This window comes from Hyperoodon ampullatus (assembly GCF_949752795.1).
Source record: "Hyperoodon ampullatus genome assembly, chromosome: 9".
In the NCBI taxonomy this organism is placed as follows: domain Eukaryota; kingdom Metazoa; phylum Chordata; class Mammalia; order Artiodactyla; family Ziphiidae; genus Hyperoodon; species Hyperoodon ampullatus.
The window spans coordinates 47541602-47559996 of NC_136922.1; the positions used below are offsets into that span (position 1 = coordinate 47541602).

Below are 18395 nucleotides of genomic sequence, written 5' to 3' on the forward strand. Positions count from 1 at the left end.
GATCCACCTTAGTTACCTCATCTTAAGTTGATTACATCTTAACTTGATTACAAAATAAGGTCCATTCACAGGTGCCAAGGGTTAAGACTTCAACATATCTTTTGGGGGAGGGGGCTGGTCACAATTTAACCCATAACAAATAACATAACCCAAAACTGAGACCCAGAGAGGTTAAGGAACTTGCCCAAGGCCAAATAGTTTAATGACTATTAATTACTATTCAGATTTCCCTGCTCATAGGCTTTTCTCAGGTATTACAAGATGTAACCAATTTCGAGTACCTTAAAGGGGAGTTCCATGATAAATATGAACTTCTGGGAAATAAAAATCTTTGCTCATCCACCAGGGGGAGCCAGGCTCAACAGGGCTCCCAGGACAGCCAGGAGTACCGGGAGAAAAAGGAGCTACAGGGAAGAAGGTAACACTGCTTTTCATATTATTGGTGTAAAACTACTGAATCACACTGTATCTTGGTCATGCAGAAGCTCAAATTAAACCATTCAAGACAAACTTAGTCTTTTCAAGAAAAAAAAAAATCCCACAACTCAATTTCCTTTTTCTCTTAGTTCAGATAAAAGAGCGCCAATTCAAAGCCTGAGTAGTATCTGACACCCTCTGCCTTCTCTCTGGTATTTTGGCCATGGTTTCCTACAGTGACCTAGTCCCTTTGGGATTCCTAGAAAGCACTTTTATTTAAACTTACAGAAAAACACTTTTTTCCCCCCTCCAAAAGGAGAGTCTGTAAATGCATTCAGGAAGTAAGGCTACTATAAAGATTTCCTGAAGTATTTTGAGTTGACATTTGAAATACTCATTTTTCAATATAAGTAGTGGAAAACAGCAGATGGAAAGGCTGAAGGTCTTTCTTGTTTTTTAAAAAAACAAACCACCAAATCTGAATGAAGAGCCAAAAGAAAGTGAGCTTATTGCTTTGGCAATTGGCTGGGAAATTGGAATTTTTCATGGTATTTCAGCTGCTCTGAGCTAAACTGGAGTTTGATATGAATTTATTCAAGTTGGTAAACTTCCAACTTAATTTTGAGACTAGAGTGAAGGTCTGGTCTGTATTGGAGGATTGCAGCAGAGACTGCTGGCTGTAAGAAGAGACAAGGTGGGTGTGTACATACTGTCTATGGAGGGTCAGCTAAGACATCAGTGCCATTTTCTCTAGGGAGAAGTGGGGCTTCCAGAAGCAAGAGGCCCTGAAGGACCACCTGGAAAAGGACAACCTGGCCTCAAGGTATGGAATTGACAGTGGTAGGGGAAGGGAAGCAGACTGCCTGAGTTCTGGTCCTGATACTAAGGAGCCGTCTTAGGAGAAATTTGATGTTATTCTTGCTATGTCAGAGGTGTTTACTTCTGGCTTAAAATTATGGATACCAGCTTTTGAACTTTTGTAAGGCAGCAAGTATGTATTATTCATTTTCATTTTCCTACCATCTGCCATTAAGTCCCAGCTTAGAGGAAGAGTTCAACACATTTTCTTAATAAACAGCCAAATTGACATTTAAAAAACACATAGTAAGGGAAAAGAAGACTTGAGATACATCAGTGAGATGTCAAAGTCCACAAATTTTTTTTCAAATATTTATATAATCTCACAGAGTAATAAGAAATATAACCTTATTAAGTGGTACTTTCACAACATGGAATATATTTATTTTATACATTGTAGAAATGCTAGTTGAATATCATCTTTATATGTCAAGATGAGAATATCCAAATTCATCAATAAGACCATTAGTGACATTATCTATAGCCTCTAAGGTGTCAGACGTTCCTGCATTTCTTATGTGCGGTCATCAATGACCATATAAAGATTCTGAAGAATTATATATGAGTAAAGTAAAAATAAAATCCATATACTCATTAGTGTTCTGTTTATAATTCTATTAAAATAGTAATTGATAGCTTAGATGTCTATGTCTTGTGAAAATAATGGCTAAAATTGAGTTGTTAACCTTAAATGTGAAAAACTGAAATATATTTGTAGAATTTCAAACATTTTAAATAATTGACTAACCAGACTCTGAGATCTATTTTTGGTGGGATGGGAAGCAGGGAGTAAAAAGATGAACAGAGAATCCCTTTTCAACATGATGCAAAAAATACTTTTAGAAATAATTGCCTATTAACATTCATGAGAACTAACATTTTCTTGAATATACTTTTGGAAAACAGACCCTTGGACTTATAACTGAAGCTGTGGGAATGAATGATAGCTCTGAGAAAGAGAGCTAAGGTTTGAATCCCACATTTTACAGTAGCTGGAGCAAGAGCATTCAAAACAGCATGAAGATAGGCAGAATGCATAGTAGTACCATGTTAGAGAAACCAAGGAGAAAGGGTTTCAAGAGGAAAGCAATGGGTGGTGTCAAATAGACCAGCAGAGCAAGAAGAATATGCACTGACTGGATCTGTGGCTTTAAGGTGATTCGGGGCTTACGGAAGGCTATTGGAGAAGAGTGGTAGGAATATGTTACATATCCAAGGTATGTTATGGTTCAGTGTTGGCACTTTGTAATAATAGTTGGATTCTTACTGTTGGCTTCTGGGATGATTTAGGTCAATAAGTTCAATTTGGTAGTTAATGGGAGAAAATAAATAGTTGTGGGTAGATCTCATTTCTGTTGGCATTAATAATGATACAATAAGTTATATTCAATATGTGGACATTCAACGGGTTTTTTTTTTTAATTACCTGTGTCACTACTCTCGATTAGTATGCATATTAGGGAGTTCTTTGCATGCCTGTGGATTCTACAGGTCACCTTTTCTTCTTAGTGAAGTGTCTGCATTGCCGATGACCTTGGTATAGTCCAGTGGTTCTCAAGGTGCAGTCCCTGGAACAGCAGCACCTGATGCTGCTGTCAGAAATGTAACTTATTGGACCCCAATCCAGACCTATTAAATCAGAAACTCTGGGTGTGGGCCCAGCAATCTCCAGGTGATTCTGATGCATGCTTAGGTTTGAAAACTGGAAAACTGTGGTATAGTCATTTATGTCATATATATTGAATGGCCTCGGCTACAAACCCCAAGGAGTTCTTTTGCTGAGCTAGGCACAAACTTAGGTATGGTGCCTTGCAGTTGAACCCTAGTGTAAGGATAGTTCTGAAATTCTCTGAGGCTTCTGGCTGAAGGTAATACAATTCTTTGGAGGTAGCATTTGTGTACACAATCCTGCTGGGGAACACTAGGCAATTTCTAGCTCTGCACCAGGTTAATGCTCACTCATCTTTCTACCAGTTGAATTATTGGCCTCCTTTGGGAGAAAGAACTAGACTCTCCATTGAGGAAGAAACAAGGCTGGATTTTTTAAATGTCTTATTTTTTGTTTTAAAACTGAAATAGCACAGAAGCTGAAAAACAGCATGACAAATCATTTCTTTTCTGAAACTGACTGAAAATCATCTGTTAATAGACCAAGGGGGCAAAAAAACTGTAAAGTCAAATCAAAGGCCCCAAAGGAAGATACTGAACATAGAGTTTAGAAAATACTAAATTATACTGAATAAATGAAGACTGAACAATTCTGAAGTCATCCAATCTGCTCAGGAACATCGACAAACCCTGTGCAGCTGAGCTGGGCTTGGGGAACATCACTTTAAAGTAGGTATTCATTGAGAATCTGGCCATGATATAACATTAAGGAGGGTCTGTTAATAGAACAACTATATTTTTATTATAATTTTTGTCAGGGTGATGGAGGAAAGAAAGGGAGCAAAGGAAATCAAGGACAGAGGGGATTTCCAGGGCCAGAAGGACCAAAGGTATGTTTCTTATATTCTCATTTACGCTTTGGGGAGATTGTAATTGTGCCTGGTTTTAATGGAATATTAGATTTCTACTGTTTTCCTCTCAACAAATACAAAACAAAAGCCCCCCAACATGAAAAAGGCTTTAGAAACCACACTATTTCAGACCATAATAGAATGGAATAAAGAGATTGCATAAAACATGTGGTCTTCATTGAAATATTTATTCTGCTAGGAGAGAAGCTGTGTGTCAGTCCTCTCTAGTAACAGCAAAATATTCAGTAGTTGGGATAAAGTTAGGACCATAGAAGGTATCAATTCTCTATCATCTTGTTTTGCGGAATAAGAACAAAAAAGTCCCAGACTGGGCGGCAATGCAGTAAAGGATGAAGAGCAGTGCTTCAGAAGGCAGGAGAGTGGGGTTCTCGTCCTGCCCCAGCCTGGAACTTTTGGGGGCCAGTCAACGTCAATCATAGAAGGAAAAGAGTAATAGTATCTATCTCACAGGGTTGTTGTGAAGACCTAAAAGAGTGAATAAAGAACTCAGCATGGTTCCTGGCACATCGTAAGTGTTCAGTACATGGAGTTATTCAGAGAGGAAAAAATCAGTATGTGAAATGGAAAGTAGGGCATATATGTCCTGATAAACTGCCCGAGACAGGGTGCTGAGGAAGAAGTAAGGAAATTGTGAAGCAAGAAGTTAGATACGTGTCCTGACTAAGCAGGAGAGAATATTGAGGTCATCTGGATGTGTTCAGGGCCCTAGGAAGACGCTAATTGTAAGAAAGAAACAGGGAGTCTGTTCAAGGACCAGACTATTAAAGAACAACTAAAAAAAAAAGGGTACCAGCAAGATATGAGCAGGTACAAAAAAAAAAAGGCATCCCTTATAGACCAGTATTTCTTAAACTTCCGTGTCATCAGTATTGCCTGGGAGCTTGTTACAAACCCCTGTTTCTTGGTGCCATGCCTAGAGATCTGGATTTAGTATGCGGGTGGGTCCCAAGAATCTGCATTTCCTAAATAAGTCTCTTCTGCTGCAGGTAGTTCAAGGAGCACATGATGAGAAAAGCCATTATATAGGAAATGTGTTGGATTAGTATTAACAAATGTGATTACTCTATGTCTTAGTTACGCTGACTCAACGTGAATATTTTTCTGTGTTTTGAAAGGAAGTTTTTTCTGATAAAGAATTGCCATATTTCAAAACATACACATAAATAAGGGTCTTTAAAAGAATTGCATACTTTCTATGTATACAATTTTGTATTTAAAAGTAATTGGCTTCTCTTAAAAAAAGAAGAATAGATTAAATCTAGAAGCATAATTTTGCTTCATCTGGTTTTAGTGATATTTTAACAGGTTAATGTTTTATCCCTTTGCCATGGGATTGAATAGGGTGGTTATCTGTTGCCAGAACCCTGGCCATGTCCTGTGCCATTGTCATACAGGTTTGGAATTAAGGACTGGCACATACAGGCCTCCGCATCACTTGGCCCCAGCGGCCAGTGTGCTCAGCCTGTTGGTCGTATTATGGAATCAGCACAGTGGGAGGCCTCAGCTGTGAAGATGGAGGTGGCTCAGGGCAGGAGTCATCACCAGTGAGTCTGATGGATAGAGTCCCTCCTGGAGGAAGCAAGAGGACCAAATAGTCAATTTTGTAAGGCAGGAGGAGGCCAGTGTTTTGGTAAAGGTACAGTGAGCAAATATTTTAGGCTTTTTGGGCCAAGAAGCAAAATTGAGGATATTATGTGGGCACCTATTTAACAATCATTCAAAAATGTGAAAACCATTTTTAAATGATTGTTATATAGGTGCTGTACAGTAGAAATTAACGCAACATTATAAATCAAACATATTCAATAAAATAAGTTAAAAAAACAAAGACAATTGCTTTGCACGGTGTTTTAAAGTACTTATATCAGAATCACCAGAGGTGCCTCATAAATATTCATATTCCTGGGCCCAGCCCCTAGACCTATTGAAATAAAATCTCCAGGCCTGAAACCCTGGACCCTATATTTTACCAGATTTCTCTAATGATTTCTCTGTTTCCTAAAATTTGAAAATCACTGATCTAGAACCAGGTAGGACAGAGACATTGCTTGTTGTTCCAGGCTGAGTCTTTACTGAGACTCATACTGAGACAAAAAAAAAACAAAAACAGAGAAATGTTTTAATTTTCCTGTTCAAAATTTCATTTTTTTAAAACATAAACTCTCTACTTTTAATAAGGGACGTGAGATACCACACAATGGAAGACTGATATACTGTGGACCATAAAATAAAATAACAAAGGAAAAAGTTATAAACTAGAAGGAACATTATTTACCTACCAAGTGTACTCAAAAACTTACACTAAAGGTATTTGTTATAATGGAACAAATATTTCCCTCTGAGCTTCCTGGCACACAAACACAAAAGTGAATCACCACGAATTGCATGATTTTTATTAGCTAAGAAAAGGATGCACGAGAGAAATTTCCTATTACTCAGCAATTAACTGAATGCATTTATTAAAGGGAGTGAAATTTTAACCATCAATAACTTTAGTAGTGGTTTAACAAAGATGCTCAAATATTTTCACATTGGTCTGTGAAACAGGTCACAATAGTTTAAAATGCTAGAAATACATTTTTATTTATTTATTTATTTTTTGCGGTATGCGGGCCTCTCGCTGTTGTGGCCTCTCCCGTTGCGGAGCACAGGCTCCGGACGCGCAGGCTCAGCGGCCATGGCTCACAGGCCCAGCCGCTCCGCGGCATGTGGGATCCTCCCAGACCGGGGCACGAACCCGTGTCCCCTGCATCGGCAGGCAGACTCTCAACCACTGCGCCACCAGGGAAGCCCTTTATATTTTTTAATATAATTCCTGTATATGGTTTCCTTGTTTGACATGTAATGAGTATTCTGCTCTTTTTTTAGGGTGATCCAGGGATTATGAGCCCATTTGGGATGGCTGGAACATCAATTCCTGGACCACCTGGGTCAAAGGTATGCATTCTTGGGAATAGTTTTTTTCTTTTACTTGGGTCTTTGGCAGTTGGAGTGGGGAAAAGATTCATGAAACCAGTGAACTAGAATTTCAGTTTTGGAAGAACCCAAAGATATTATATAGCTCAACCCTGATATTTCACAATTAAGCAGATGAAAGGCCAGCAGCAAATTTAAGATTAGAAACCAGATTTCTTGCTCCTGGTCTTGAACTTTACCTTGAACTACCTCCCTTAAATCCTAGACCCTAAAGCATGTAAGAATTTATTGCATTTGTTCAGAATAATCTGCTAATCAGAAAGTCTGGCAGAAAAGAAATCCACTCAGATGTAAGAGCATTCCTGGACGTTTTCACAGTCTAAATATTTGAGTCTAGAGAGCCACCTATTATTTCAGTGGCCTTTCTCTGAACAGCTTAGTAGTCTTTACTGACAGTTTTTATTTGCTTAAGATTTGAAACTCCCCTCAAATACATTAGAAGATGTACTCTCTCAGGATCTGATTCTAATAGATTAAGCCCTTTATAATTGGCCAATGGCTTTTTTGCTCTGTGCCATTATGGTTTCTCATAAAATCTAAAGCCTGAAACTGTGAACATTATTTGAAATGTACAGGGAGATACAGGAGGACCTGGGTTTCCTGAATTTAAAGGAGAACCTGGAATTGCTATTCAAGCACCAAAGGTATCCTTTTTTCATGTTCTTTCGTTGTTTTTTTTTTCCTGTATGTAAGAGAAGTGGAAGTAGATTTAATGCATCATAAGTTGATGATTGTGATTGTTCTACTTGAAGTCTCTACATTGATGAACTGAAATGTAAGAATACACTATTCCCTTTTTAAAAAATCAAGCTAGCAGATCATTTATTTTTCATAAATGTGGGGGAGGATAGCTCCTCTGGTAAAATGTTTGCTGACTAAACAGTTGATTGAAAATGCTTTTTGTAATATCTTTGATATGAGATTATATGACCTCTAGCCTCCTACATTTATATAATAATGGCCAATGTATCTCTTCTATAAAACATTGTCCATGTTTGGAAACTTTACTGAATCAGATTTCCCTGCTTTGTTGTCCATCATTCAGAGTTATTTCAAATGAAAATGCAAATAATTATAGGAGAAGACAGCTTTTAGTAATCAACACTTTTTTCCCATGGCGACAAAGTACCATTTCCCTCCTCACATAAAACCCAGCATCAAGCAAAATTCTACATTCCAAATGTCAACAAGCACATCCCTGTTTATGAGAACAGGCTTTAGGGCTCCATAATCAGCACTTATTAAATTAGTAGCATGTTGTTATGTAGCTTTGAAGCTGGCTTTAGTTTATCAGATTGTCTCTTCTAGATGAAAGGGTTCAAGTACTAACGTCAGTGATTTTCAAACTTCAAAAAAGAAAACTTAGAACCATCTTTGAAATATAATGCAAAACCTATTATATACTGACATAAGTTGGAGTGGTTCTTTTTGAAGGATGAGGTAAGATCCTGACCTCTGCTGTTCTTAATCACTTTAAGAGTCCTCCTTCCTAGGGTGATGATCTTCTGGCTTATTTGAGACAGAAGAGGTTTCCGGGATGTGGCATTTTCAAGCTAAAACAGAGAATGTCCTGGGCAAATGAGAACAAGATGGTCATCCTACTGCCCAGACTCTGAGGCACGCAGGAACCCAAGATATGTAAATATTCTATGGAAAACCAAGTTATGTATGACTCAAGGAAAAAATTCCAAATTTCCTAATGCTAAAACTACAGATATGACCTCAATCAAGAACATTTGGGTGACATTTTTCATATTGTTTGATAACTTCCTGAATCTGTGTATTCCTAGGTCCGTGATTTAAAAGTTACTTCTCTCTACTTATACTATTCTTTACAATAGAAATAAAATCTAATTAAATGTGCAGCCGGGGTTTAAAAGCTCCACCTGTTTTCTACTGATCATTATTAGGCATCGTTGGTGATAGTATTTAAAGTTATTTGCCTCTTCAATCAATCTTCTAACCCCTCGGCCTCTAATGATACTCTTTCTGCCATTCTCCCTAATGCATTGGTTTTTAAGCTCTTGGAGGGTTAAATGTCTGATAAAAGTTTTGGCATGTTAAATTCAGTTTTGTGTATCACTTCAGGGACCTCCCAGATTTTTTTGAAAGCCCATTTCGAAACACCTGATTAAGATTTCTACCCTAATTTCTGTTGAATGAGAGAGACACTTCAAAGTGAATCACTCTGCAAGACATTTTCTTGAATCCAGTGCAGAAAGACCAAGTGGCAAAATTCCATCCATAGAAATACTGTGAGGCATCCAAAATAAAAATCTGAGCAAGAACACTGCCGTTTCCCCACCCCCATTAGCATTAGAAGTAACAAGCTAACTGAAATTTTTGTAGGAGAGAGGACAAAGATCCCCAGGAAAAAAAAATGTTCAAAAACTATGAATGTTTCAATGGCTTTCCCCCCACTCTGGATGCCAGAGGATAAAAAATAACAGATGCTGATAATTTGTTATAGGCTTGGAACTTAGAAATGAAAACTGAAAGTGAATTTTGTTACCAATTTTTTTTCTTTCAACTTAACCAGGGAGCAGTTACTGCTTTGTTTTGTTGCTGGCCTGCTCCTTATGTAAGCATGCAGAGAAATGGGCCTCTTATTTTAGGACCTGTCCCATAGAAAATATTTAGCATTTTAACCTTGAACATAATTGGAATAGGATAATAAATTGCTTCTGAGAAGCGACCAGTTCCTTAGTGGGGAATACACCCAAATTCACCTCTCCAGAACAATTTGTTTTTTCTCTGTCATACAACCTTAAGAGATCGCCTTGGGTTTTTGTTGATGATAAATAGTACCTTAAGTGTTTATAAGTGGCCACATGTTTTCTGAAGATCGTTCTTAAGAACGTTAACCACATAAAGCCAGTCTCTTTGTTTTAACGGGAAATAACAGCTATTGCATTCATGATTTTCAAAATCAATTTAACTTTCTTATTGCTTAAATTGCTTAAATAACTTTTTTTCCCTATCATTCATTCACAGGAGTAGAATCAGGAGCAATTTTGGGGAGTTAGATTTTGGGCAACACTGTGGCTTGGAATAATGGCACTTTGATTTCAGTGTTTGCTTGCATATAATATAAATATTAAGAATCCTGATACTTCTTCCAATCTTGGAAAACAAAGGTTTATTAGTAGAGTTTCCTCCTAATGTGGAAAAACATAAATATTTAAAAACATGAACAGCTCTTTATCAAAATAATTGACGTGTATTGACAAGGGCCATTATAAGAGTTATCACAGCAACAGAACGGAATGTGGTATAAATAGAAATGTTTTAAATATAAGTGTAGTAGACTTACAATTAATAAATCTTCTCTGGTAAGAGTTTTCCTCTTTTTTTCTTTTTCTCCATTTTAATTTAGCCAGAAATTTCTCCAAGTTCTATTTGTACAGAGAACTCTAATGTTCAAATGGCAACAATTCTCCTTCCCTATCCTCTATATAAGAGGTCAGTAGTTGCTACTAAAAGTTTTTGATGCCCAAGGTCATCACCGTAAAGCAGTATTTATAACTTTTTCCTAGGTCTCAGGATATGAACCACAAACTCTATGTCCTATTCTTTTATAAAGTGTTTTTTTAAAATTAATCTGTTTTTAATTTTTATTTGAGCTTATTTATTCCTCACCTAATTTGGGCCCCATTGAGGAAGATAATAGATGAAACATAATAATAGGTAACCTACAGTATCTTATTTTATACTTAAACTTTTACTACATATTCTTCTCTATTCTTCTCACATGATGCTTACTAAATTTTCTCATTTTATACTTCCTGATTTATGATGAATTAAAAATAGGTAATTTTTAAAATTAAAATATCAGCAACTAGCCCTTTTCTAATGCCCATGAAGTGTGTTTCCCATAGAGGACTTTGTAATGGTTCATATATATTCCCTACACTCATTCCATGGGTAAGACTTATGAGGAGATAAGGAGTTGCCATATTTCCTTCTAAAATTTTTCAAACCATTCCTTTGCACTTATCAAATCCACCTTTGGCATGTTGAGTTGGTTTTGTGCTTAAGTTTTGCCAGGTGTTTCACAGTTTAGTCTTATGATATCTCCTGGTGTTGGAATTTACCCAGGGTGCCCAAGGCCCTTGGGGACCAGTGGGCACTCCAGGACTCAAAGGTGACAGCTATCCCGGTGTGGCTGTAAGTGTGGACATTGCTTTTATTTCCTTCCTTCCTCTCTCCCTCTTTTCCTCCTTTCCTTTCCCTTCCCTTTCCTTCCCTTCCTTTCATTCCTCCCTCTCTCCTTTCCTCCCTCTCTTTCTCCCTTCCTCCCTTTTCTTTCCTTTCCTTTCCTTCCTCCCTTCCTTCCTTCCTTCCTGAACACTGCACACAACAAGGTTGCTCCAAGGTCGCTCCCTCTCTCCATTATTATGTCATCTCAGGGCCCTGGAGGATTACCAGGACCCCCTGGACCAAGGGGTTTACATAGAGAGGGAGACACTGGAGCAAAGGTAAGACTTTAAAGTAGGTAACAGTAGCTTTTAAAAATGTACCTTTAGTTTGGTAAAGGTAAAAATCTTTATCAGACATGATAGAAGAGGAGAAGCATCTACAGAATTGATCAAGTTACTTTTCCTCATCTATGGACTTCCTGGGCCTTGTACTCACTTGAACATGTAGATTAACTTTATGGTTTTTGGTAGCAACTCTCACATTCCTTTGCTGCCTTGTCTTCCTGTACCAAGAACAGACTTGGTTCAGATCCCTCCCCTCTCTGGCCATGCCCCTGCCTAAGTGCTCTCATGCAATATCATGGCTTTAACCACTATCTGCACACTGATGGCCTCCAAGTTTCTATCTTACCTCCTCTAAGCCCTGCTTTCACACGTCTAGTTCCTTGCCATACATCTCCTCTTAGATTTCTCACAGACAACTCTAACCTAACATCCAAAATAAAGCCTTTGATTTTCACTCCATAAGCCTGGAAATGGTGCTACCAAGCACCCTTTGCTCATGCCATGATGCCTGAGTCATTCTTGGTCCTTCCTTTCCCTCTCTTCCCTCCCCGTGTAGGCCTATGGTAAATCCCATCAGTTCTACCTTCAAAATGTATCTTGCTTCTGGCTGCTTTTCTCCTGCTGCTTCCATCAGGCAGCCCACCATTATCTCTCACCTGGGCTCTTCAAACCTCTTCACTGGTCTTCCCTCTTCCACCTCTGCCCTTCTATTACCTAGCAGGCAAATTGATCTTTTAAAACCATAAATCAGATCACATCCCTTTCCTTCTCAAAAAAACTCTCTAATGGCTTCTCTTTATACAGAGAACAAACTCCAAGCACTTTCCATGGCCTCCGGGGCCCTTCACAACTTGGCTGCCGCTCCCGCCCCTTGCTCCCTTGCTGCCCACCTCTAGCCACACTGGCCTGCCCTTCTTCATCTCACTCCTGCTTCCAGACCTTGGCTTTGTCAGGATAGCTCCTTCTTCGGGTCTCAAATCTTGCCTCCCTGTCCGCCATACAAAAGGCAATCCTGTCTCCCCACCCCCATCACTGTCACGTCCCCCAGTGTGTTTCCTCCATAGCATGCAGCATTTCTGAAATCATCTTGCTTATTTACTGCTCTGCATACTTCACAAGAGTATAAATTTTCCTGCAGGCCGGCTCTTTGTCGTACTAACTTCTTGGACCAGAACTAGATGTGCTACCCAGTAGGAACTCTATAACATGTTGAATGAATGGAAAATGAATAATCAGCGTTACCCTACAGAGTGAAATTCTCCTTAGAAATATACCTACTCACTTAGATTTTCAAATGCTTTCAGGTCATTAGAGAAAGAGGTTGTAAGTGCCTAATGTCAACATTTTGTCTTGAGTTTTTGGCCTCTGCCCCAGCACTTGGGAGTGTTGACACCTTGACACTGCTTCTGTACAGTGGGGCAAGTACCCTTTTGGCCTCTCCCAGGTAGAATGAAAGACTGGAGACCCATCGCACTCAATTCATCTCTAAAGGAGATCTTGATTCCTGCCCATCTCTGTGTGTTAGGGTAATCAGGAAGGTCAGGGAGACGTGTCTAAAAGTGCTGAGTAGGCTGTGCTGAGGACAGACGCCCTAGGTGCTTTTGTCAAGGTTCTGGCTTGTCTGACTCAGGACTGAATCTGATCCTCATTTGAATTTGGGTATTGAAATATTCTTTTATCTTTAAGGCAAAGTGTCTGTCAAAATGTTAAAATTTAAAAATAGAAAGAGGAACTTCAATATGTAAACCGCATTACTTTCTGCTGAGCAAAACATTGGTAAAAACTTTTGTTTTTACACTAAACATTCCTTTAGTTATGGAACTAGAAGCTTATTCCTATTCAAAATAAGGCATGTGTTAAATATACTGGAATGCATTTGTATTCCAATGGAAGCATGTAACCATTTACATTTCCACAGAGTAGATTATTATAAATATTTTATATAAGTATACATTGTATTATATTAAATTATACCATCGCGTTACTGCTTTACATTTAGCAGTAATGATAAAGACAGGCACTTAAGCACAGATAGTGGGCACTTAAAAATTTGACTCTTGTGGGCTTCCCTGGTGGCGCAGTGGCTGAGAGTTCACCTACCGATGCAGGGGACACAGGTTCGTGCCCCGGTCCGGGAAGATCCCCCATGCCGCAGAGTGGCTGGGCCCGTGAGCCATGGCCGCTGAGCCTGCGCGTCCGGAGCCTGTGCTCCGCAACGGGAGAGGTCACAACGGTGAGAGGCCCACGTATTGAAAAAAAAAAAAAAAAAAAAATCGACTCTTGTGCATGTTCCACCATGTCAGGTTATTTAACATGCAGACTAAACATTTACTAAATGAGTTCATTTATCATTTCCCTCTAAAAGTCCCTTGTATTTTTTTCATACACATTTTAAGGGGAAAAATCACAGGAAAAATAAAATGTTCTTTCAAAATTTTATCCTGCCTATTTTCTGTTTTTGTTAACAGTCAGCATGTTGTCAGAAGATGCCTTAAGCGAAACTCATATTCCCTCTGCTAACTCACACAGGAGGCTGAGTGGAAGCAGTAGCCTCCAGCTCACATCTACTGAGGGGAGATGGGAACACAAGTGAGGACCTGCCTCCATCCCGCTGCCTTCTCCTTCTGTCGCCCCTTCCTGTGGATGCTGGGAAAATGCATTACCCTGGCCCTCTCTAGCCCTGGAAGGAGATGTCAAGAGTGCAAGATAGTCTTAGAATCAAAGAACCTGTGGATCATGAACTTGAAAAATAAAGGAAATTCTAAAAGCAAACACCAGCTTTTAATAACTTTCAAAATCACCTCTCTTCTTTTATAGAAGGCTTAGAGACTTTATGGGCCCTTTTTCATTTTTTTTTTTCCTGAAGAAAACTTTTGGACACACACACAAGCACACACAGCCCAACAGAAGCTGGTAAAGAAAGGGAAATATTTGGAAAAGTCTAATTCCACTTAACTTTGTCCTTTTGGTTTGGTAAAGTGGAGGTGAGACTCTCAAAAAACCTAAGGTTGCCAATGGTAGCAAAAGCACAGGACTCAAATGTATGCAAAATTCCCCTCCTTCCATTTCTTCTTAAAATGGCAGAGAAATCGTAAGTGCATGGAAATGTGTGGGTTTGTGTGCATGCACACACATGTGTGTGTAATTGTATAGACATATAATCAGACATGTTTCTTATTTAAATTCTGTGTTGTCACCTTAAAATATTGGCCTTAGGGCATTAACTTACAAAACAAATGTGTTTTGAAATGAGGAAACCGTTAAGGTTGACGATTAATTTATGGTGGGTTTTGCGATATTTAGTTAAGGTCACATGTGTTTAGCATTTGACACAGACATTCGAATCAAAGCTTCTATGTTTCAAAACATATAAAAAACAGTCCCTGACATCTTGCACCCTTGTGGCACTCCATGGCTTTTTTCCAAGTGGAAGAATTCCATTATGACATCAGTGGTTACAGTACTTCTCTATACACTTCCCTTGAATGAACGTAATCCAAATTTTGACAAGGGCTTCTGAGAGATTTCTAAAATTCTTGTAAAAACTACAATTTCTAAGGAGATAGTAGATACAGTTTTAAAATCTACTTTTTTTTTTTTTTAGTCTTTTGGCCATACCGCAGGGCATGCGGGATCTTAGTTCCCTGACCAGGGATGCAACCCATGCCCCCTGCAGGGGAAGCGTGGAGTCTTAACCACTGGACCACCAGGGAAGTCCCTAAAATCTACTTTGGAAACATGCCAGAAAGAGGAACTGACAATTCAGGGGTTTTTTGCTAAGTTGGAAGTGCTCATCCAGTTCCCTGAACCCTAGACCCAAATTGTCTGCTGGATGATGGGGAGGGCAAGCTCAAAGATTCTACCTAACACTGCTGCCATTTCTCTCCTGGACCCAGAAAGATGAGAAGGACCCTTTGTGATTTGGGGACCCTCATTATATAAATCTCATCTCCCTTTGACAAGCCCAGATAATTCTTTGCTTCTGTAGTTTCACCCCCATAGGCTAGTGAATCACCCCAGGGCTGATTCACTGACATCTCTGAGGGTGAGAGTTTACTCTTGGCCTCCTGGAAGAGAACTACAAGGAGTGGCTCTCCTGAGCTCCAGAAGGGCAGGAACATCTTGCCAGGCACCTCTCCCAGCTCTTTCAGCCCCCATCAGAGTGCTAGTTCATCACAGAGAAAGCCAAGGCCTTCCCCAAAGCTTTGCGGCAGTTGAGCTTAGGCCAATTCTTGCAAAGAGGAACTTTAAGCTCGCTTTGGAGCCCTCAAGGGACCTTTTAACCATAAAGTGGTTGGAATAAAGTCTGGGCAGAAACAGCTTGTTGGGTTGTTATTGTTGTTATCATGATTGTATACTACCTAAATATTATATGTTACCTAAATATTTCCAGAAGCTCATGGCATTTTTAACAACTCTCTTATTTTACAGATAAGGAAATCAAGAGCCAGAGAGGTTGAGCAACTTGCCCCTTTACAATATAAACAGTGTTGACACTATATTGTGTTGAGTGTGAGAGGGAGTCTATAAATATGGATGAATGAATGAAAAACTAAGTGCATGAATAAATCAGAGCAGGTAGAATGACTTGTCCTGATCTACAGATGCTCGGTCTTCAATACTGTCCATTTTCCAACTACCTCGGCACTGTTTAGTGTACAGTTAGATTGTTTCTCTTTCCATTCTAGTTTTTCCATTGTCAAAACTTAAATTATGTAAACATTAAGCAGAAGCATAAACCTAAAACCCAAAGAGTTAAACATTTTCCAAAAGCTTTAAATGTTTGAATATTATAAATACATGCTTTATTTGACAAAGGTGACCCATACTCATAAATTAAAATGGAAGTCTATGTGAAATTCCACTGAGTATCATTATTCTAAAAATGTTCCCAGCATCTGAATCGCCCCTCTGTTCTCTGCAATGGCTCACATATGTGCACACCACCAGCAGGCAGTGGTGGAACAGAGGAGCGATTCACACAGAGATGCATTAGGAATTTGTGGATTCCACTGGCGGACATGGACTGGACAAGGAACTCCATTTTGAACTGTGTCTGACAAGGAGGGCTGACCTAGGATACAGACTTAATGCTAGTGAAGTTGAGGGTCCATGATTCCAAATTGGAGTTGAAGAAACCCCCCTTTTATAATATGACTGCAAAATTGCTACAGGCAGGACAATCAGCTTGAAAACAGGACTAATTAAAGCCAGAGCCATATCAAGTTTAAATACCAGGCAATTTGACCTTTAGATGCCAGAAAAGGTCACTTGACTAGGTGACTTTTCAAGGTTACTCCCCAATTCAGTTCCATGCATGATCTCTGAAATCAGAGTTGGAATGTAGTCTACCTTATAATTTTCAGTATTGCTTTCATTTCTCCTTGCTGTTTTCCTAGCTCTGCATTTCTCTTCCCCGGAGTGCATACACACCTTCCTTTCAACCTTAAGGATGCACACTAAATCCTCTTATCATTCAACACCCACATCACCATCAACACATTTTAATTTTTAATCATGCAGACTGGAGGAACTTTCCCCCAGTGGAAAATTATATTGAATATCCGTACAAGAGCCTTTTCTTCTCCCTGATATTAAGGGCGCTGTCAACGTTTTTATTTTTGAGATTTCTAACTCAACTAAATAAGAAAGAATGTCCCTTTCCAGTGAGATTCTTGGTACAGGGGAATCATTTGCTCATCTTTGATGAGTTCATTTTGAGAAAAGGAAGAAACAATCAACAACAAATCCTCCCAAATCCTAAAGCAAGTTTTTAAGTTATCATTTAACATACTGTTGCTTTGGGGTAAATATTAAAGTTCTAGGAGAGAAATTGATTTGAAGAATTGAAATTATTTTAAATATTTTGAAATTTCAAGCTGGGAAAGTACACTAAAGGAAATGTTATAGCGACTTGAGTTTTTGTTTTCTAGCACCTTCTTGTTTCCCCATCCCCCTGAGAAGTATGCTGGTAATTGTTACTGTCTCCCTTTTCATCTTAAAGGGTGTCAGTGAAAAGCAACTGAGTTGTATGACAATGGCCAGTCTATAATTAATACACATTATCAATATCTGGGTTGTCTGTCCGTAAGCTTAGAAGAAGGCCTCTAAAATTTCCATTGACATCCTGGCAACCAAAAGTGAGGTATTCAGGAGTCACCAAACTGTTACATATACTCGTTACGTAATTCATTCCAGAGTGGTGCTTGTATTTGTGGTAGTTGGAGGCTTAGTAGTTATACCTTAATTTTATTTAAAAGCCAGAAAGAAACATTAAGCAACTGCTAATCATCACTTTGACTTCTTCTACCTTATTTTAAAACTCAATCATTCCTTGGTTTCATCATTTAGTGGACTCTTCAGAGTAACATTTTTTGGGGAAAATCCTTGAGAAGCTAATTCTTTTCACAGTGAATTCAATTTGCTTTTTATTGACCCAAAGTAGAAAAGCATGAAATCACTTTTAGAACAGCTGTAACCTGCTTCCACAGCCCTCTCATAGAGTGACAGAGACTTAACTGGCACAAACAAAGGGAGAAATGGTGATTAAAGCTTTATTAATATATGTAGGGGGAGAAAGTCTAATGGGCTGTCTTGTCTCTAAGAGTACTATCTTCTCAAATATTATATTTAAATCTTATAAAACATAAAAGGTATAACAAACTATTTCCTTATCACTGGTCCACTTGAAAACTTTACCACTTATTAGCTCTGTAACCTCAGCAAGTCATTTAATCTCCCTCAGACTTAGCTTCCTCATCTGTGACTTGGGATAATAAGCCTACATCAAAGGGTTATTCTGCGAAGTGAATGGAATAATGTCTACAAAACATTTTTATGAATTCTAACACACTAAAGTAGTAGTAGTAGTAGTAGTAGTAGTAGTAGTAGTAGTAGTAGTAGTAGTAGTAGTAGTAGTTGGGGTATGCATTACTATGCCAAATGAAGTATATTTGCAGTATGGATAAAAAGAGAGTAAGAATTTGTATAGCTAGGAGATCTGGAATGAAACCAATTGAAACATCGGGAAAAACCACAAAACTGAGGAATGGCAATAGAGGCAAAGGGAGAGGGAAGCCTTAGACAGCTGGGTACTCGTGTAGGTTGTGTGGGCCTCTTG

The 18395-nt window shown here is 38.8% G+C and overlaps 1 protein-coding gene across 1 annotated transcript in view; it reads left to right on the plus strand.

Annotated features, from left to right (window-relative positions):
- The window catches only part of COL28A1 (collagen type XXVIII alpha 1 chain), a gene marked incomplete at both ends in the record, with an annotated part of 144417 nt that overhangs the window by 68542 nt on the left and 57480 nt on the right, over positions 1-18395 (plus strand). Inside the window, 7 exon segments of the mRNA XM_079711823.1 lie at positions 347-418; positions 1172-1240; positions 3702-3773; positions 6684-6752; positions 7367-7435; positions 10890-10958; positions 11201-11269. Of these exon segments, the coding sequence (XP_079567949.1) occupies positions 347-418; positions 1172-1240; positions 3702-3773; positions 6684-6752; positions 7367-7435; positions 10890-10958; positions 11201-11269 (489 nt within the window).